Source organism: Cygnus olor, chromosome 1, assembly GCF_009769625.2.
Source record: "Cygnus olor isolate bCygOlo1 chromosome 1, bCygOlo1.pri.v2, whole genome shotgun sequence".
Taxonomy (NCBI): domain Eukaryota; kingdom Metazoa; phylum Chordata; class Aves; order Anseriformes; family Anatidae; genus Cygnus; species Cygnus olor.
Window position 1 is genome coordinate 24,123,558 of NC_049169.1, and position 21,380 is coordinate 24,144,937.

Below are 21,380 nucleotides of genomic sequence, written 5' to 3' on the forward strand. Positions count from 1 at the left end.
GCTCATTGGTGCAACACTTGTAAGGTATGAAAAAGCTGTTTCTGATAGCTTAATTTGTACGTGGAGAAGTTATTCAAAATGAGAAAGATGGTTTTTGGAGCACATAATTCTTCTGTCTGGCAAATAGTTCTGGGGGTACACAGTTGACATATCAGGGTGTAGAAGATGAGATAGATGCAGAGAAGGAAAACTGGAGCTGTGCTGTATAGGGGGATGAGTGATGTAAATCCATTCAGTCCAGTATAGTTCAGACTGATGATATATTGAGTCAGAGCATACATTTATCTATATGTTAGCGGCAGTTTCCTTTAAAACTTCCTTCAGTTTTCATTTCTGGAAAGACATAAATAGACGAGGTTCCCGACATGGACAAGGATCAATGTACGCATCTCTGCTAAGTGTAATTTTCATGGTAACATGTATGAACTGTTGTCCATTTTCTTGGCTTGAAGCTCTGCATATGTAGCCTTCAGGAATGATGGTTTACTTGGGGCTCTGGCAACCTCAAGGAACTAAAGCTGCAAAGCCATTGTGTACTCAAAATGGGAGATGGCCCCAAACAGTGGTGGCATGAGGGACAGCAGAGCATAGCTGGCCGAGGTGTAGCATGTCTGTGCAGCCACTCAAGACTCACAGGAGGCTGGTGAAGGCTGCTGCATGGAAGAAACAAGTACAATAATATGAAGCTAGCTGATGACTGTCAGCTAAATTCTGCAGCAAATCTTAGGTAGTAGGAGTAGGTACAAAGAAAATGGTTGCAACTGCAGTGACAACCTCAATCTCAGAGGAGACATTTTGTATTGGGGTATGATATTTACTGCATTTAGGACAAACAGTTTTCTTTGCTAGTGTGGCATACTCTGTGTAAGGTTAAGAATGTATTATTACAACAAAGAAAAATTTCAGTAGTTGCTATGAGAAATTTCTAAATAGTTAACTTTTTTTTTCTGTTTCTTTGTCTTTTGATTCTTATGTCCAACAAACTAGGAAGGTTTTATTTTTTTTCTTATGAAATATTTGATCCCCGTCACTATCGAAATACTTGTTTTTCTTTCCCTCTCATGTGGCCAATGTGGACTTTTTGGAAGCTGACCTCATTTCTGTATCTTGGTGGTCAGCGCGATGTGCTTAAATTTTTCACAAAAATTAGACTTGTCTTTGCTACCTGTGCCTTTTGTTCCCAACCCTCTACTCCCTGAAGAAAACCAATGCTTAAGCTCTCTGTTTCTAATGAAACATTTTACAGTCCTGTCTAAGAATCTTGAATGTTTCTCCCTGGATGATGAAAATATTTTAAGTTTCTGACTTAATGATGCAGAAACTATTTCTTATCTGGAAGGAAAAGTGGAATTGAATGACCATTACATTATTGGTAGTGTTTCTGGTTTTTAAATAAGTGGCAGGCTAATGAGATAAATGCCATGTTGCGCTTGCTTGATTATAAAGAATGGGAAACTTGTATGGTAAATGTATCTGGTTTTGTAAATCTAATATTTGATTCTGAGGTGTTCAGTTGTTGCACAATGGGTATGTACACACAGTAGTCTGATTTGAGTGATAGCAAGCAGACTCCTTAAAGACACTGTTTTACTTGGAATAAATTCAGCTTTAAGAAAATAAAAAAACACAACAACAACAAAAAACTGCTAAGGTTGCTAAGTGACAGCAAAATATTTATCCATTATTTAGAAAATGAAAGCAGTTGAAGCAATGAATAGTAAAGGAGAGCATATATTGTGTGCCACCCACGTACTGTGTAGGGCCGTTGCTGTATGCTGTGGAGACCCACATAATTCAGCTGGGTAACCACAGCTATCATCCCTGTTTTAGTTCTGAGAGTCTCTAATACTGTTTACTTGGTCTTACTCCTCAGAAGACCATCTCCTGAGTAATTCACTAAAAATAATCACTCTCTGTCTCTGCTCTAAACCACAGGTGATGTTCTTGTTTGTGAAGACAGCTACTGGAAGGGGAAGCAGGATGGAGGAGAAGGAGGGGAAATGGGGGTGAGGATCACTGTTTGTAACTGGCTATTTGCCTTGTGGGGTTACTTTCGTCATGGAGGTAAGATTAAGTTCTTCAGCAGCCGATGATGTGGCACAGACGTTTGTTGTTTTAGAAGGAGAGGGTAATGATAGGCCTGGCCTCAGGCTGTGGGCCAGGCCCGTGACTCTCACGTAGGAAGCGTGTGTGTGTCTTTCCAGAGACCAACCCTGTGGGTAAAACCCTCCCCACCACCAACGTGAGTTGTGGTGAGAAGCTGGGATGAAGGCTGGGGTGGCTCAAGAGCTTGGTAGTGAGAGTAGTTCGAGTCGTGTTAGAAGCTTTGTTTACATGTCTGAGGCTCCTTTGGAAAGCAGTCGCTGTGGTAGGTTGACCAGTACCCCACAAAGCTGAGCTGAGAGACCCTGCAGCGGAGGCCCTGGAACGGGGTCCCTGAGTTTGAGATCCTGCTGTGGTCGGAGGATTTGGGAAGGCGGGTGGGGACTAGGGGACTGGTGGTGAGATCACTTAACCAGCTACCTCTCATCGCAGAGTGAAAACATGTGAAACAAAATCTTAAAATAAAACCAATAAAAATAGTCCATGCAAAACACATGCATTCTTATTTTATTGGTGTGTGTGGAGCTCAGGTTGTAAACTTGCTTTGATGTGTGAGTGGATTTCTTAAATGTGTGGGGCCTTGAACATGTGATCTCTTTGAATTGCTATTAAATCATTTGTAATAGATTTTATTTATCATCCTAGAGTTGTTCGTGAAGGGTCACTGTAAGAGGATTTGGCTGTTATCTTCTCATCTTCTTGGTTTTGGTTGAAGGTATGGGCAATGGGGCAAATTATTCTTCAGCAAAGCTCAGTTAATGGAATCAAAAAGTTAGTCCTTGGCATGATTTCCACAAGTCTGGCAGGACAAGAAGCAAAGTTATATTTGAAAAAGTGAGAAGTTGGGTGAAAAAGGACCTTATTCTTCATTAACTTCTGTTCTTTCAGGAAATATATGTATATTTTTCACTTGACTGAAATAAAGGGGGGAAACAGCTTTTTGAGTAAAGGATCATCAGGTTATTTATTTACCACTCTTCTCTGGTCTCAAAATGTATACTTTTAGCTAAATTTGTCCAATAATTATTATTATTATTATTATTTTTCAGGAGGGGCATATGTAATCTTTATTTCTATAGTTCCTACATGTTGCAACTGATAATTTACGGAGTGGTTCTTCGGTTGGCTCCTCCCTATCCCTTGTTTTTTGTAGTCTGTGTAAGAAATTTCTTATCTAGCTCTGTTTATAATTGCAGTCATCACCTTCTGCTGTTTTCCTAAAATACCAATATGGTCTGAGAAAGGGTAATTTACGTTGTAGCTTGGGAGTGGAGAAGCAGAAATACTGTAGCTTGCGTTAAGGTCAGGGGCTTACTGATCCTCAGGCAATTGGAAGTTCTGGGTGTGAAGACCTTTAATATGTGGTTATTTCCTTGCTATATTTCTAAAACTGCCACAAGGTGGCAATGGTTCAGAGTGTTATTTCTCCTGTGCCAGCTCTTTGGTTTTCTGTATTTTTTAGAGAACAGGGTCAGCTGCAGGCTGTGGCCTGGCGCATGGCAGGAGGCTGCAGGTGGCTGACACAAGGCAGTTCTCTTGCTTTTTAAGTCTGGAGGATAAAGTTTTGTGGGGGGTGGCTGCCGTGTGACTTAGGTCTTTGCCAGCTGCTGTTGGCCACATACATTTAGGGCAGTACTGAGTTGATCTGTGTGCACTTCGCTGGTGGGAAGCAGATAAAAATGCCCTAAATTTAGCATCAAATCCTGTGAAGCTAGGATTTTCTTTTTTCTTTCCTTTTTTCTTTCAAACAGAGGTAAAATGTTACTCTTACAAATCTATATATGCTTGAGTTTTCCTTTAAAATGTTGTTGTTTATTGGTTAATGAAGTAAAAGGTGTAACATTGGAACAACTCCCTAAACTGCTAGATCTGTTTGAAATACAGGTTCTGATAAAAATAACATTAAAGCCTCCATTTGTAAGATCCATTTATTGAATTTGTTAAAGTTACGGGTGCAGATAAAACAGGAATGCCTCTAGGTTTTCATACTCAAGTTTCGCTTTAGAAGGAATAAAGCATCTAAAATAAATCTTTAATTCTGTAAGAGGAATATATGGGGATATATAATGTGTCTTTGAGTTGCTGAATGCAAGGTAAGAATTTTTTAATAAGTAATTGCATGAGACTGTTTTGATACCTTTATATTACTCTGTGCATTATGAAAAGTGAAATTGTTACTGCAACTTGAAAAAAATACTCTAAATAGCTCTAAGAAGTTTGTTCTATCTTAAATATACATTTTAATTCTTTGATAGTCTCTTGCAGTTAGCAGATATGAACAGAAAAAAAAATTAAACTTTTGCAAAAGGCACATTGTATGGAAGGGAAGAGAAACTTTTCTGTTGCATGGTTGCAATAAAGAAAAAAGTTTTATGGTGGTTAATTTTTTTTTTCCCATAAAGCTGACTTTGCTTATCTTCAACTCATCCTGCAGAATGCAATCAAACCTGGTATTCTGAGTCACTGGAATTTAGTTATACGTTCTCCCGTGAAGCAGCAGTAGTTATTTAAGAAGTATCATGCAGAGTTATGACAACAGATTTCATACCACTGAGAATGCAAAATCCAAATAAAGCATACAAAACTGAAGCAGGTTGATGGGATGTGACAGAATCAGTGAGGCTTTACTGCATGCTTCAGGTGGTGGTCTGGGTTCAGTTTTGTGTTTGGGGGGACATGTAGTAATGTTAAAATACTTTCTTGTTTTCTTGTGCTTTTTTAATTATTTTTGCTGTTCATGACTCTTTGTGTTAGTATTAAAATGTGGGCGTAGAGACATTGACAGTAAAGATATAAAGAACTACTTATGAGGGACAGAATGCAAAGGTCTGTCATGCGTGGACTTGTGCAGATATCCTTGGTGTCCTCATCTCTCTTCAGTTGTTGACCAAGATGGACAACTTCAAAGTAACTCAGCTGTGGAGTAGTTGAGCTCTTAGCCTGTGTCCAGGAGTTGGGATGTCACAGAATCACAGAATGGTTTAGGTTGGAAGAGACCTTAAAGACCATCTAGTTCCAATCCCTCTGCCATAGGCAGGGACACCTCCCCCTAGACCAGGTTGCCCAGAGCCACATCCAACAAAGTATTTAAAGTCTTGAACACCTCCAGGGATGGGGCATCCGCAGCTTCTCTGGGCAACCTGTTCCAGCACCTCACCACCATCACAGTAAAGAATTTCTTCTGAATATCTAATCTAACATCTTCCACAGACACTTTTTTCTCTTTGTTGCTATTATGATTCTAACACAAGCTACTTCTACTCTAAGCTTATGTTTTGTAGACACATTTGGCTGCAAATTGAATTGTGTTAATAAATGCATTAAAAATGACCACCAACAACAAAAAAGTGAGAATTCACTGTGGAGTCAATATTCTGTCAAATGAAAAAACAGAGGACCTGTATGCTACAGTGGGCTACAATAAATTATTCTGTGTCTTCGCAGTTAGCACAAGTGTGTCTTTACATATGACAGTATATGGGACCTGTAAAATACACTTCAGATTGTTCTTAGTGCAAAGTGTAGCTCTTCATATTTTTCCACTGGAATTAATATTTTTTTAGCTTTGCAGAAGAACTTTATTCCCTACACATTCAGATTTCATACTAGAACATCAGTAATTTAAGAAATGTACAATAGTCCTCAAATGCCATTCAATCCCTAGAATTACTTACTACCTGAAATAATGAATATGAAAACCATATATAAATATTTTAAAGGCATTTCAGTTTGCTGAACTATGATGGTTAGAAATGAAAAAGTCAGAATTAAATTTATATTTCATTGCCTTATTCATAATGTTTTTGTTTGATTTGTGGGTAATAGACAAGCAAATCACCTAAAGAATGAAGTCTGCAAGCATGAAAACACATTTCCATAATTGCTTTGGCAGGAAGCCCGCGTGTTTGAGCGGCAGAGCTGTGAATATTCCATAGGAAGAAGGAGCTGGGAGCCTAGCAGGGGTGCACCGGCTGTGGGAAGGGTCGGTTCTGTGTCGAGTCCCCTACGAGAACAAATGTGTGTTTACCTTTGAACGAAAAGCTCGAAACGTCTTTAATGATTTACGTTTGCTGACGTCTCAGCTTGTCTAGTATCTTCAGAAGATGGGAGAAGAATAAGGGGAGTTGAATGAAAGGAAAGACCTGTCCTGCATATCTGGGAATAAAGTTTGGTTGCCATTAAAGCAGTTAACCTTTGCAGTGCAGATTGTGCACAAGGAATGGATATGTCGGGTGGGTGGATAGATGCCTTTTTTGTGTATGTGAGACATAATACCAGTACTCCTCACATTGATTTTTAGCTAGCAGTGGTGCACACTGGCAAGCCGTCAGTGCTGGTGTGCTGTTCTCAAGAGAAACTTCTCCAGGTCACAGCAACCTCTGCTGAAGTTTGCTTACCTCAGGGGGAGGCCTTTTCTTGCTTAGGGGTTTCCTGGGGCTTGTTCTGCACTGCTAGTTGTTTAGTTAAGATGACGAACAGAACTATCATCTATTTTCAACTAGTTAATTTTTTTTTCCAAAGGCATGGTTTTTGTCCTTGCATTGCTACTCACTGCATTTCACCATTTTTTTTTCAGAGGATTTCTCATATTGTTTAGATGATATCTGTACTATTGTTTTCTGTGAAAGTAGAACAGCTTTTGGTTTTGCATTTAATTTAGACACAATTCTCCAGTAAATTGCTATGTTTCGTAGAAACCCATAAATTGGAAAACTTTATGCATGACGAAAGTTCTCCTTTGATATGAAGGATCTCCTTTGATATGAAGGTTGTCCAAGATAGGCACATCATGAGGATAGCAGTAATTTTGTTAATCCTTTAACAGTGTTGTAGTTTAAATGGCTTCAAAGCATTGATACTAGAGACCTGGAGGCCTAAAGTTCCCAAACTTCCTGCAGGTGTTGAAAAGTTCTGTAAGAAACAATGACACTGTGGAGGTAATGCTATTTATTGCAGGTTAGCCAATACAATCGAACATTTTGCCCTCTGGAAAAAATATTTTCAACTTCTGGCTATACATTTATTTATTTTGACTAAGCAAAATATGGGAAAGATGAATAAGGTTTTCAGCGAGTTGTGATTGAATTTTTATAATGTGAAATTTAAAGTTCAGAAATACTGAAACAAAGGCTTTATATTAATTTTTAAATTCTGGGAAAGCAAAACAACTTTTTAATTGTTGCTTGGTTATATTATTAGTGGCAGTCCAATTTGGTGTGACATTCTAACTTCTCATGGATTTGATGAGGAGAAATATCTTACAGAATACTTCAAGAGTTATTTTGAAACTTGGTAGAAGGCCTCTGTCAGGATCCCTAGAGAGCTTTCAGATTTTGCTTTTTCCCAAAACATTAAACTCTAATAAAATGTCTTGACTGCAATGTTTAGTCACGTAATATTCTCTGTTAAGGGTCTGTTTTCAAATGCACTCAGCTGGGATATGAAATCCACCAAATGAAACTTGGTATCTGTTTTGGAGACTCGTGGCTGCTGTTCCCCCAGATTATTTATTTGACCTGGTTCGTGGTGGTGTAACATCAGTGCCCAAAAGTGCATGTATTTCATAATGAGCGTGGTTAGTCCATTTTCTTCACAGGGAGCATACTTGTTAGACATACTGATGGTAGTACTTGGATCACTTCAAAACATGGAAGCACCTCCATTGTTTTTCAGTTGGAGCTGGCTGGCTGTCGAGCCCCTGACTTTTTTCCACTGTCCACAGCTTCCAAGAGAGTATAACACTGCATATTTTTATTTTGAGGCTGACTCCATTTATAACTGTTTTCCTTCCCTTCTTTGTCTTACATAGCTCAATAAACAACAGCTACAGACTCTAAAGGAACGTTTCCAGGCCTTTTTGAATGGAGAGACGCAAATTGTAGCAGATGAAGCATTCTGCAATGCTGTGCGAAGTTACTATGAGGTAAGTTGTATGCTTTGTTTTCTGTATTGTTTAAAAAAAGTTCATAGGATCTCTTTTAGTGCATATATAAGAAAAGGAATTTTAAGTTTCAAAAGCTGTGAACTTACACACCTTCTAGAAACATTTTCTTCCTACTCCAGCTTTGCTGCTTTAGAAGTTGAAATCCACCGTCTGGGCACAAGAGATAAACTAAACTGGAAAATATCCACTCAGTTTGAAGAAGGAGGAAAAAAAAAAAAAGACAAAATGAAAAACCCCTGGTGCTAAAAATCTTTCTGGCAGTGTTTGATACAACCAGGCACTGCTATCTTTATCTCCATATGTCTAAGTTACCTCTTTTAATCAGCGCTTCAGTTGTAAGTTACCATCTTGAGAAATGCATCTTCTGATTTCTAGTTACTGTGCAGAATTCTTGGAGAGGAGCTGCCTGTTCCCTTCCCAAAGCAGCAAAGCTTTCAGCACGGTTGGGCCAATTCTCACCTTCTGTTGTGGCTTCCCAGGGATGTTCTGTGACTACCTCCACCAGTGCAGATCTTTAGATGTGTTTTTAATTGCCTAAGGCATAGGTGCTGTTCCAGACTAAGAGGACAGTTCGCTGTCCTCTTTGTTACATCAAGAGCATACAGCTGGAGAATTTATTTCTTGCTGTTAGCAAAAGGTACTGTAAATTCATTTGTCTAATGCAACTCAGACTTGCTCAATGAATCACAAGGACTGTGTATTAAACCTGTCTTTATTTTGAAGGGCATTCCAGTATATTTCACTCTACCACATCTTTAGGAATGGACAAATGGGCTCTCTGTCATACAGAAATATGAAAAATCAGCATGGCTTTCTCCAGGTCATGGTCTGATCAGTGGTAATTGCAATGAAGAAAATCTTGTAAAAGAACTCGTGGAAAAGATCGGAATGGGTCTGATGGAGTTACAAGTCTATGGGTGAAACATGAGAATATAAATGTTTGTGAGGTTCTGTGTAGGGGTGCAAGAATGGTATCGGAGTTCTTAGAAAGCAATCCTTTTTTTCTATATAACTGATGCAGAAGCCAAGGTTGGGAAGGAGGACAGTTTGGAAGATTGTGCATTATAAGGTTTAGCTAGTTAGCTGCCCAGCAGTAGGTTTTGGAGGAGTGGCATGTTTCAAGATGCTAAACATGTAGGAGAATTGAAATAATAATTTTCTTTCTTTAAAGAAGCTGTGTAAGAAGCTCGATGTGTTGGAGGAAGTAACCTGTTTTTTGGAAAGGGCGTGTTAGTGAATAAAAATGATTTTAAAATAAATGCTTAAACAGTAACTGTCCAGATATTCTCATTAACAAGAGGCTAAAAGTAAATCTTATTTGGACTCATGAGGAACCAACGTTTTAGTTAAAAGTTGTACTTAATAATCATAGAATCATATAATCATTCAGTTTGGAAAAGACTTCTAAGATCATCTAGTCCAACCTTTAACTTAGTACTGCCAAGTCCACCACTAAGCCATGCTACTAAGCGCTACATCTAAACATCTTTTAAAGACCTCCGGGGATGGTGACTCAACCACTTCCCTGGGCAGCCTATTCCAATGCCACACAACCCTTTCAGTAAAGAAACTTCTTCAGATATGTAATCTAAACCTTCCCTGGCATAACTTGAGGCCATTTCCCTTCGTCTTATCACTTGGTGCTTGGGAAAAGAGCCCTATCCCCACCTTGCTACAACCTCCTTTAAGATAATTGTAAAGTACAATAAGGTCTCACGTGAGCCTCATCTTCTCCAGACTAAACAACCCCAGCTCCCTCAGCCACTCTTCACAGGACTTGTTCTCCAGACCCTTCATGAGCATCGTTGCCCTTCTCTGGATGTGTTCCAGCACCTCGATGTCCTTCCTGTAGTGAGGGGCCCAAAACTGAACACAGGACTTGAGGTGCGTCCTCACCAGAGCTGAGTACAGAAGGACAATCACTTCCCTAGTCCTGCTGGCCACCCTGTTTCTGATACAAGCCAGGATGCTGTTGGCCTTCTTGGCCAGCTGAGCACACTGCTGGCTCATATTCAGGTCCCTTTCTGCGAGGCAGCTTTCCAGCCACTCATCTCCCAGGCTGTAGCACTGGTTGGGGTTGTTGTGCCCCAGGTGCAGGACCCGGCACTTGGCCTTGTTGGACTTCATACAGTTGGCCTAGGTTCATTGGTTCAGCCTATCCAGATCCTTCTGCAGAGCCTTCCTACCCTCGAGCAGATCAACACATGCACCTACCTTGGTGTCACTTGCAAACTTAATGAGGGTGCACTCAATTCCCTTGTCCAGATCATTAATAAAGATATTGAAGAGAACTGGCTCTAATATTGAGCCCTGCGGGATACCAGAAGTGACTGGCCTCATAATCTAAGATAGTCCTATAAAAAAAAAAAAAATCCTAGTAAAATGGAACAGCCAAATTCTTCAGCTGTTTTCAAACATTCACACCACTTTTCATTCTCCACACAAATGTTCTAGATAACCTGTTTTAAACAAAGGCTTCCAATGATCTTGGTATTATTATCAAAACTGCTACGACCCCTACACTGGTGGGATCTTGAACCAGTATTAATACACAGTGAGCCATCTGCCAGCCATAAGTAGATGCACTCTAGTCTCTTTTTTAATTCCACAAATTCTATTTTTTCCCAGACATTTGCTTCTAGACTTTCTCAGCAATTCCAATTTCCAGTTGTGCAGATTGAGCTGGCGTTTCCAAGTCATTTTTAATTCCTTATCAGGTTTGTGGTAGATAGTCACCAGTATGCAATGTTAGATTTAATGAACATCGCAACAGTGGAATCCAGCTGGCCAGGAGGCTTGATTCAAGCTAGTGCTCTTCTTTCTCAGTGTGCTTTAATCAGCTTCTGTACATCTAACCACATATTTTTCTTATTATCACTTGTTTGTCTCTTGTACTCTTTTCATTTGCTTTGTTTTCCATTTGTTGAAAATATTAAGCTCTACCACTCTGTGTGTTCAGCTAATGCTGTACTCTGATGCTTCCTCATCTGTATGTCTTCCACATGTGATCCAGCACATCTCCTGTCTCGTGACGTTTGTTAGTAGCTTGAATTATGGACATCTTGCTTGTTTCTGCCATGCAGCATCTCATCAGCTTCAGTATTAATTTCCTTATACTTTAGTTGCTGAGCTACAGTTCAATTTTATCTGACATGGAAGGAAACAAATACGTGGTCTGCACAGTAATTATTTTACTCTGAAAATGATTAATTTCCCTTTAATCTTATGCAGTAGTCATGGTTTGAGACTTATTACTATATTGCTTGCAAAGCCAGGCTAGTCTCATTACTGTAGGTGGTTTTCTGCACCCAATTCTTTAACTTTGAATGTGAAGGAGAAGGTTTGATTTGGGTATATGACATAAATCCTGTATCACTAGTTCCGGCTGATTCAAGTCATTGAAACTGTTTATAATTACTGATGCTCAGGATTTTTTCCTCTTTCAGAATATAGGAATAAGTCCCTAGGAGTTAGGAACTTATTGTAGCTCAGTCTTTGATTTATTTTCCAGAAGTATTTGCTGAAAGAGTAATTTATTAAATAAATAAATAAATATCAATTTCAGTATCAACTTCTCTGTGTTATAAGAGTCAAGACTGTGTTGAAATCATGCTCAGGAATACTTGGGAAGGTAAACTCTGGCTAGTTTTGCTTTATCCTCCAACGTTGTTTTTTCTAATGTAGTTGTGGCTTTTAAGACTTTCTATTAATATTCTGGCATTGTTTTCCATTTATTGTGAAATTCAAATAAGAAAACGATTCATAGGAGAAGTTGCATCAGCTTTTCTTTAATCCTCCATAAGTGGTTATTTTCCTGTTCTGTGTAATTCTCTCACCCCTTCCCCCAGCCCCATGCCATCTTTTCTTGTTTCTCTGAAATTTAGCATGATTGCTTTCCATATGTGTGTGTGTAATTAAGATATTTTCTCTTCCCTCTTCCTTTTTTTTTTTTTTTAGAGAAGGTAAAGAAATGTTTAAAATTGTTTCTGTAATCATTCAGAATTAGCATCGTTGTCTTTTTTTTCATTTTCTTTTTGTGTGTGTGTGTGTGGAAAATTCCATTACAGACATCGAGCCAGATTCTAATCAGCAGAAAATCAGTTGTTGGTGATGCTTTTCGGATAAAGAGAGAAATTCAATCATATGGCACTTTATTATGAGCAATTATATTGGACACACTGCTAAGTGTAAAATTAAGTGACAGAGGAATTTATGAAATGAAGTATTTCTTTGCATATTTTGATCTATTTTTTTAAAGATATAAAGTAGTAGATATACTTTCATATTCTTGCATGTTCTTTCATAAAGGTTGTAAAATAATAAGTTAAAAAAATAAGTTATATACATACCTGTCAAACTCTTACAGTATTGATTCTTCAGTCTTGAAGGTATGTAGTCTTAGGTGTGAGTAATGTTCTAATGAATATTTGAAATAGCGTAAATACTTATTCAATATTATATGATTGCATGCCCTTAGGTTATCAACTCTCTGCTTAAAGCGTTATGCAGCTGCATGAAATTGTATGCACTGATGTTTTTCCTGTTTTCTTGCTTCTTCATTTTAAGTATGTGGTTCCAAGCCATAATTACTGCATGCTGGTTAAATCTGAATGCTAAATGCAGGTTCTGTAGCAGTTAGCACTGAGGGTTTTTCAGAATTTAAAATCAGACCTAGTTTGACTGTACGTATTGGCCTGTGATGATATTTAACTTAATTTCTTTTTAAACTCAGATGTTATAGTCCTTGGCAAATTAAATCGTTGTCTGCTGCAGTCAGGCAGTAGGAAAGAACTGAGGTGTGGCCATTAGCTGGAGATCGATGAATCACGAGATGGGTGTGCAAACCTAGCTAGGGGTCTGTAATCCCTGCAGGAAGCTTGGGAGGATTAAAGAAAAAAAAAAAAAAGGTGGTCTGAAAGTAGAAAACTACCAAAATCACCAAGAAAGAGCAGAGGTCCCAGGTCTAGAGCTTTCTAAGTGATAAGAGAAGGGAGGTCCCTTCCCTTCCCTTTGAGTTTTTAAGATCTGCAGAGAAAGAGAATGAAAGAAAATTATATATAAATAATCCCATCTGCATCTACCAGTGTAGATATACCTGTGATAACATCACTACCTCTTTATTTTGACGAAACTATGTGGACGCTTAGAGGAATCATGAAAATGCTTTTCTTCCTTTAACACAAGAGTGGTCGTTTGGCCCATAATGGAAGCCTGTGGTAATGTGACAAAAACATTGAATATTCTTTGCATTTATCCGTAGAAAAGGATGAATCGTGTTTGTTAGAGCTTTTTTGTTTGTTTGTATTTGTTACGAAGGCATTCAGGTGTTGAGATTGGAAAAAAATGAGGATTTTTGTAAAGGCAGGAGTGAAGCAGTGATGCCATTTCTGCCTATAATTATGGAAAAAAATGTTCTGAATGTTCTTGTATGTATGTCAAAGAAGTGAGGGGCAAAAGTATTTCAGCGATGAAACTGCAGAAACGAAGTAGCTTCCTGAACTAAGTAGTGTTTTGGCTGCTTTTATGGCTTAATATCAGCTATTTTAGGTACATAGTTTTCATTCCAGGCAACAAATGGCATAGTTGGTCCTGATGAATATTTCAGGGATGATGATGACCCTAAAGGAACTAAAAAGCAGTCATTAGAATCAAAACACAGCACACACAAAATATATAGCAATTAAATGTTAGAACGTTCTGTTTTGATGCTAGCAAGGCAAAATAATGGAATCAGGAGATTAAACATTTATTTAAATACGTTAGGATGAAAATTGTAGAAGCGAACGCGATTTTTCATGGCATAAATTCACTGATTTCTGCTTTCATTTGTTTTTCTTGAAAGCCATAATTAGCATGTATATTTAGATATATTGAAAGGCATGGGCTTTTTGCTTTCTTTAGATCCTCTTCAAAACCTGAATATTAGAGCAATGTGGGAGCTATTGGTACTGCCTCATTTGCAGGAAGCAGTTTCCACAGTATCTCTTCTGATGTTAACTTCAGCATGATCTGGTGTTTTGCCTTGTGAGGGAGCCTTTCAACAACAAATACAGTTATCAGCACTCGCACGGTTTCTTTCCAGTTGTTTTAAAACTTTGACAAACTTCAGCTCAGAGTAACCTTGGCGTGAGGGCAGTTATTTCAGAGGGGCTGTTATAGGGCAGTTCTCTGAAAAGCTTTTTAGGCCACCTCCAAGAAGGAGGCACGAAGAAGGTTTATGTAGGTTGTCTGTTCCGTTGAAGAAGCTCCAGTGCCTTCGGTGTTTTGGATCAGCAGCCACAACTGGGTGTGTAATGGAGATGGCTTCAGTGTTAGCAGTCTAATTATGTTCCTTAGAGAGTTAAGGGGAGAGAAGACAGAACAAATTAAAACATGCTTTATTTACATGATCTAGACCGTTTCTGTGCTCAGGAGAGTTAGTCAGATTGCAGGCTCTGTGGTGCACTGCCTTCACTTTAGAGGCTGCTGTTGTGTTGCTCATGTGTGGAAAGTGTCAGTGATGAAACCCTGGCTTCATGAACAGCTACCCCTAACTATATTCTGTCTTTTCAAGGGCTGAGTGTCCCATTTTCATTTCTGCTTGCATGGCGTCAGAGGAGCAAAGGATGCACCTGCGCAGAGTGCAGTTGCTGGCTGTTGAAGCAGTGTCTGTTCAGTCTCTTTGGACACTGATACTGGTGGATGATCATCGGTAATTTGACTGAGGATGTTGTACAGTTTTCATATTAGCATTACAAATGTAATTAAAGCAGATCTGTATTTCAAACTTCTAAATGAGGTAGTTGAGGGAGGGAGTTCAGTGCATTAATTGTGCCTATCTCAGCTTTGCAAGTGGGTTGTGCGGATAGGAGGAGAGCAAGAAATGGCTCATTGAATTTAAATGAAAAAAAATTACAGTAATGGCATCCTTATTGTTTATTTTTGACCACTGTTGTTCCAGGCAAATAAGGAATACCTTGTAGACCCGACACTGTGCTGCAGAAGTAATTAGTGTTAGGTGGTGAGGTATGTCTCTACTGTAGTGAGCAGCTTGTGACATTATTTATTTACTTGTTTAACAGGTATACAGAATTTGCCTAATAATCTAAACAAACCAATTAGAAAACCAAGAATGGCTCAAACCGTTATGCAACAGTAAATTTGGTCTCCACTGCTTAATTATTTTTCTCCAAATCCCAGGGTTGTTTTGCTGTGTCTCAAACAAAAACAAAACTTGTCTGGACTTAATTTTTTCAGAATTAACAGGACATTACTTGGACTATACACACTTTTGTCGATGCTGTTTTCTGAACTGAAAACAAAAGTTTTTTCAGCTAGTCTGATACCTAATAAGACAGGTGACAATATAACATCAGCACTGCAGAAATCTTGAAGGAGATGCTCAAATATTATTCTCTTTTTTAATTTGTAAATCATTATTTGGACGGATTTTTATTTCTTTCACTAGATGATCAAACAATGACAACTCCTGATCTTTTTAACTTAACCCTCCCTCCGTCTTTTCAGTGATATTTAAAAATTAAACCAGGTCTCAGCACAGTGCTGACCTTAAGGCCCTTTGGAAGGGGAAAGACTACTGCAAAATATTTCAATAAGAGATTACACTAATGCCAATGAACTTTCTTTTGCCTTCATAATTGTTATGTCTGTTGCATGCTCCAGTCAGCAGTATCTCAGGGGCTCTCCAAAATAATGGAGAGCAATCGGACACTTTTTTTTTCTCTTTTCAGCAGTCAAACAAGTGTTCAGCTCATCTCTGACTTGCTTCCTTTCTCCATGACCAGAGGGAAGCATGTAGGTTAATGTCAGTAGCATCTGTTCAAAGTGTCTGAAAACAAGATGAGTGAAAATTTCCACAAGATACCTACAGATTCTGTTTCAGCCAAAGTGATTCCAACCAGTGTCTGTCTCTCTCCACTAAGTAGGTACTGGAATTTTCTTGCATCGTTTCGGCAGGTTTCAAGCTTCTATGAGAGATCTACTGTAGAAAGTTGCCATATTTTTCTAAATATCCATTCCACTGAATAACAAGCAGCTAATAGCTAAAGTATTAATTCACCTTAAAAAAATAAATAAATAAACAAGCTACCCATGAGTAAACAAATAATAAAGGAGAAAACCTCCTGTTTTCCTGTATCATCATATTGAATTTTTAGGACTCATATTTACTTGGCGTATTATTTCATTTATTCCTAGATTTCTAGATGATGGGGGAAAATAACTGGCATTTGCATATTTTGATTGAGCTTATCTGTTACCATTTCACTGTGTGATAGAAAGCTTTACCTGTCAAACCCTTAGAGATGTGTGACTTGTCAAAATCTCTTAAACTTTGAAGTAATGTCTTGGAAAAGTGGCATTTTGTTCTTAATACCGAATTGATAATCTCTGAGTAAGCCAATCTAGAGGGAACGTGGCAAAAAGGGATAAAAAAGGTCAGTGAATGCATGGCTGAAATCTACAAGTCGGTAAATGAGACGTGAGGTTTTAAATTCGCACTGATCTCTCTCAAGTGCATTTCGTTTCTGTTCTATTACTAATTACAAAGGAAGACAGCAAATGCTTCCATCCCAAGAATTGTGAAAGCAGGATGCAGATGATGATGTAAATATTTTCTTAGTGATTATTTTCAGGCTTTGATTCATCTACATTTTCCACTCTAGGATATTGCTGAAAAGCCAAATTAGAAAATTTAGAGATTCTTGTCAAGCTTTTGATTTAGTGAAGTAAGCTTTGTAGTGCCATAGAGGTGGCTTTTTCTATTTTATGTTGCCTCAAAGAGATTTTACTCCTCAGAGAGCAAGGAGGTCTCTGCAAAGCTCAATCCAGGCATAATGTTGTTATCCACCTAAGATACTCACTTACCAAGAAACAACATTATCTTAAATGGAGCACATGAGGAGAAATAGATTACCCAGTCTGTTCCAGTTAGTAAATACCTGTGTAGGGTACTGCTAGTGAACTGCAGCTACCTCATTAAGGAAACTCATCTTTTTTCCACTTGGCCCTGCCATCAAACCATTTCCCCTGGTTTACTAGTTTAGTTTTTCTTATTAACCTGAGCTCATTGCTTTGCTTGCTGTTTTTCCTTTGTCTTAAGTGAATCTATCTTGTGCCTACTTAGCAAAATAAGAATGCAGACCAAATTACATATTCTTAATCTGTAGTAAATAATTGATATTGACCCTTTATTATGGTCCCTCTTTGGACCTTTCACTTTTCCTGTTTCCAAATGAGGCTTCCACACATGGCCCCAAATCCTGGTGGGTTCATGATACTTGGTACCACTTTGTTTACTTGTTTAATATGTTTAATTTCTCACACCCAGGGAGGGGATGGTCCTTACTGATGCTAGTGATTGACAGGAACATATTAAGGCTGATGTAAAGAAACGAGGATTCACAAGTGACTGTGCCAGGACAGAAAATACGATGGGCCACGGAACCACATCTGCAAGGCGTTTGGTGCAGGTGTCTTAGGGCAGCTCTACGCAGAGCTACCGTGTTTTAACACCTCACTTAGCTTCTGCAGAGCATGCTCGTGTCTGCCTGCTTGCCAGCACGTTGTCATGGAGGTGTGCTCTAGCCTTCAGAGCCAAGTCCTGCACAGCTCGCGCAGTGCCAGTGGCTGGCTGGAAGCATGTGGTGAGATAATAAAGGCAGTGCTGCTGCCTTCTTTTTTTCCTCTCTGAAATGAAATAAAGTGAAAAGATGGATTGCACACTTCTGCATCTATATTTATGGATTCATATGGTCTTAGGCATACGTATGATCTCTCCATGTCCCCTTTCTGTTCCATCATCTTTTCAGCAATGATGGCAAAATAAATGTTCAGATGCTGACCTGTGGCATGCAAATAGGCCAGCATTCCCCAGCTAGAAAGTTGCAGCTGGGTACTTGGGACTTGTGAGCGTTACGAAAATTTCAGTGATTTCCCTCAGTTTGGAATGTGCTGGTTCTCACAGCCCAGGCACAGGAAAATAAATAATCTCTGTGGGATGAAACTATGATGTTTTTGTTACATTTCAGTTTTCTGTTCTTGTTGTACTTTTCCGAAAATTAGGAAAGGCTCTCCTGTAAGAGCAGCAAGTATCCTTTATTTGTATGTGTTATCTCTCCAGTTTCACTGTGATAAACACACACAGCGAATAATGTATTATTCTGCTCACTGTATACAGATATTAATGTAGCAGATCCTTCCAAGTCTAAGAATAAGTACTTTAATTGGAGATCAGATTTTATTTTCAATAAAATGGTACATTTTCTCAGACCTTTCTTCCTGACACACTTAAAATTAACCAGAAATACATGCTTGTCTCCCTGTTTTGAATCCATTCACTTGTAAGTCTTCTATAATCTTTCTTTGAATATAAGCATTAGAAGGAGCACACTTTTTTTTGTCAGTTTATATACGTAATTACATTTTGCTTATTTGGTCTTTTAGCAGTTCCTTTCCTTGGTTTATGTCCAGGCAGTCCTGAATGCTGTGACAGAAATATGTGGACAAATTGCAGGAGTCTGTCCTAATACTGACCTCTCCGTTTTGTTGGTTGTCCCTGAATGCAATTCAGTTTTTATTGCTTTCAGAATTATTTCCTCTATAAGTAGCTAAATTAAATGCAAGCAGAATGTAACAAAGCAAAGTTAATTGTCTAGCTCTGTACTGTTTGTTCTTGCACTGCCGTAATCAGCAGTGACACGTGCAGTGCGAGCGGTATTGAAATGTCTGCATTGAACCCTTTTGGCCTTACTCTGTCATACGACCTCTCCTCACCTCCTTCCAAAGCTGTACTTCAGCAGTTTCTTATTTAAGGTATACATGCAAATTAGAAAATATCCTGTATTTTCTTACCATTGATTAAGAAGCAATTTTGTAACTTTAAAATCTAACCTTTTCCTAAAGGAAAGCAAGTTACCTTTTTACTTGGCTTTTGAACTTTGGGTAGCTCAGCAAAAAACAGCAGAAAACTGAACAAGTCAAACAGCCAGGTCTTCTGCAAAACTATTAAAAAAAAAAAAAAAAGGCAATGAAAAATTGCAGATTTGCCAAACTTAATAACATTCAGGCAGCAATATTGCATCAGACCAAGGTCCAAGGAATTCAGTATCCATTTTCAGATATTATCAAATAAAAGGGGGTGTCTGTTGAAAAATCCCTAAACAAGGGAGGCCCATGTGATAATTTCCCTTCTTTCTATCACTGGTAACAGTGTAAGGTGATTGAACAGTTTTTCAATTTTATCTTTCAGCAAGGGGAAGAGCTTGTTATTACTGTGAATCATAGAATATCCCAAGTTGGAAGGGGCCCATAAGGATCATCTAGTCCAACTCTTGGCACCGCACAGGTCTGCCCAAAGTTTAGACCATGTGACTAAGTGCACAGTCCAATCGCTTCTTAAATTCAGACGGGCTTGGTGCAGTGGCTACGTCCCTGGGGAGCCTGTTCCAGTGTGCGACCACCCTCTCGGTGAAGAACCTCTTCCTGATGTCCAGCCTAAACTTCCCCCGCCTCAGCTTAACACCATTCCCACGGGTCCTGTCACTGGTGTTTGCAGTGTTTACTGGTGTTTACAGTGAATAGGTCGCCTTCACGAGGAAGTTGTAGACCATGATGAGGTCCCCCCTCAGCCTCCTCTTCTCCAGGCTGAACAGGCCCAGTGCCCTCAGCTGCTCTGTGTGTGCCCTCAGCTGTGTTCATATCCTGTGCAGGCAGTCTTCTGCAGCTTGAAAATAAGACTTGCATCTATTGCTAAAATGTTTGCCTGTCTCGGTTCTTCAGTTTCTTCGAAGTTTGTTTTTGGGACTAGGAAGGAAGGATACGGGTGAAGTTTTAGAAGCCCCATAATCTAAGCGAAGCCCCATAATCTAAGCTCCAGAGTAAATTAATTTCTTTGTACTTACTGTAGTGGAGCTGTTCTTAGTTGGAATCCATCCATTCCTTCTGTGCTTATGTTGGGAGGGAACGATGGACCTACAGAAGTGATCTTAGAATACAAACTATTTTTTCTTCTGGATGGTGGCATCCTGTCCTAACAACTATATAAATATTTAACTGTGTAAAAACCAAGTAGAGTGGTCCTTGGGACCCAATAACTGACATAATCTGTGTAGCTGGAAAAAAAATTCTTTTGAATTACAGGTTCTGATCTGAGGCTTGCAGTAGTAATTGGTGATTGAACCCTGTTGCCTTATTCCAACTCTCAGCCTTCTGACCATGCTTCAGACATGCAACAAGTACAACAGAGAAAATAAAGCAAAGGAACAAAAGGAAGAAATGATGCTTTCCATTTAGCTCCCTCTGTTTCTCTGCATGCTTGGATTTGATGGGTCTTCTGTGCCTTGGTCCTGGCAGGGGACTCAGACAGGAATAAGAGTGAGCGTGTGTCTTGAAGTGTGCTGGGAACTCATAGCTCCACCACAGCAGTGCAGCTTGCCGTGGTGCTTTTAGCTCTGTTTTCTTCTTGGACTACTGAGCCCATCCATAAAGGCTTACTGGGAAGTAACCTAAAGCTTTCATCTTGCAGCATGAAAGAGATTTATCATTTTTCTGTCCAAATAGTACTGCTTCAGAGTCAATCTCTGTTGCCGATCAACTGATGAAGGAGGAAGAGGTAAAGCATGACTTTCCCCCCTACTTGGGCTCTTCTTTGAGCATGTGTGAGTCACTTTTTAATTGAATTTTTCCTTCACTCCAGAGAAAGGTCAAACAGAGTAGACTGGATCCCTGCTTGCCTGTTTTTTTTCTACATTTCCATGAACATAAAACTGAAATGAAAGATTAACTTCAGATAAGTATCCGTACCTAATCAGAAATATTATACTCCTTTGTCACTCTGGGTGTAACATGAAGCATTAACTACACCAGCAGCTCTACACCTTCTTCATATTGTTGAACTTACGCTGTAACTCAGCTGAAACTGTGGTCCTTTTTTTTTTTTTTAAACATGAGAGGGCTACACTATTAAATCTTTGTCTGAAGGATTTTCAAATGCAGGGCTTAATGGCTAAAACTACACCTTTTTCATTTGCTAACACCACGTTCTGTTGGTATATGACACCTCAGATGAGGTACAAGAAAGCTCATTGTTTGCCTATGCCATCTGAGCAAATACCAAAATCTGCACTGCAGCTGCAGATCCCTTCCCTTTTCCCTCAGCCATCTCCTTGGTGCAGTACCACTGTTGGGAACCACTTCTTACCTGAATCTAAAAGACTCTTCCAGCTCCAGAAGAGCTCCTGACACTACCATCATACTGATCTGCTGACCCTAGTGCTGAATTTCAAAGCTAAGATTGAAAGGAAAGAGAGCCAAGACCACACCAAGCGAAGACCCG

At 39.1% G+C, this 21,380-nt stretch overlaps 1 protein-coding gene across 1 annotated transcript in view; it reads left to right on the top strand.

Moving 5' to 3' along the window:
• The window catches only part of CADPS2 (calcium dependent secretion activator 2), a 313,185-nt gene that overhangs the window by 56,315 nt on the left and 235,490 nt on the right, over positions 1 to 21,380 (top strand). The window contains 1 exon segment of the mRNA XM_040549796.1: positions 7,913 to 8,026. Within this exon segment, the coding sequence (XP_040405730.1) occupies positions 7,913 to 8,026 (114 nt within the window).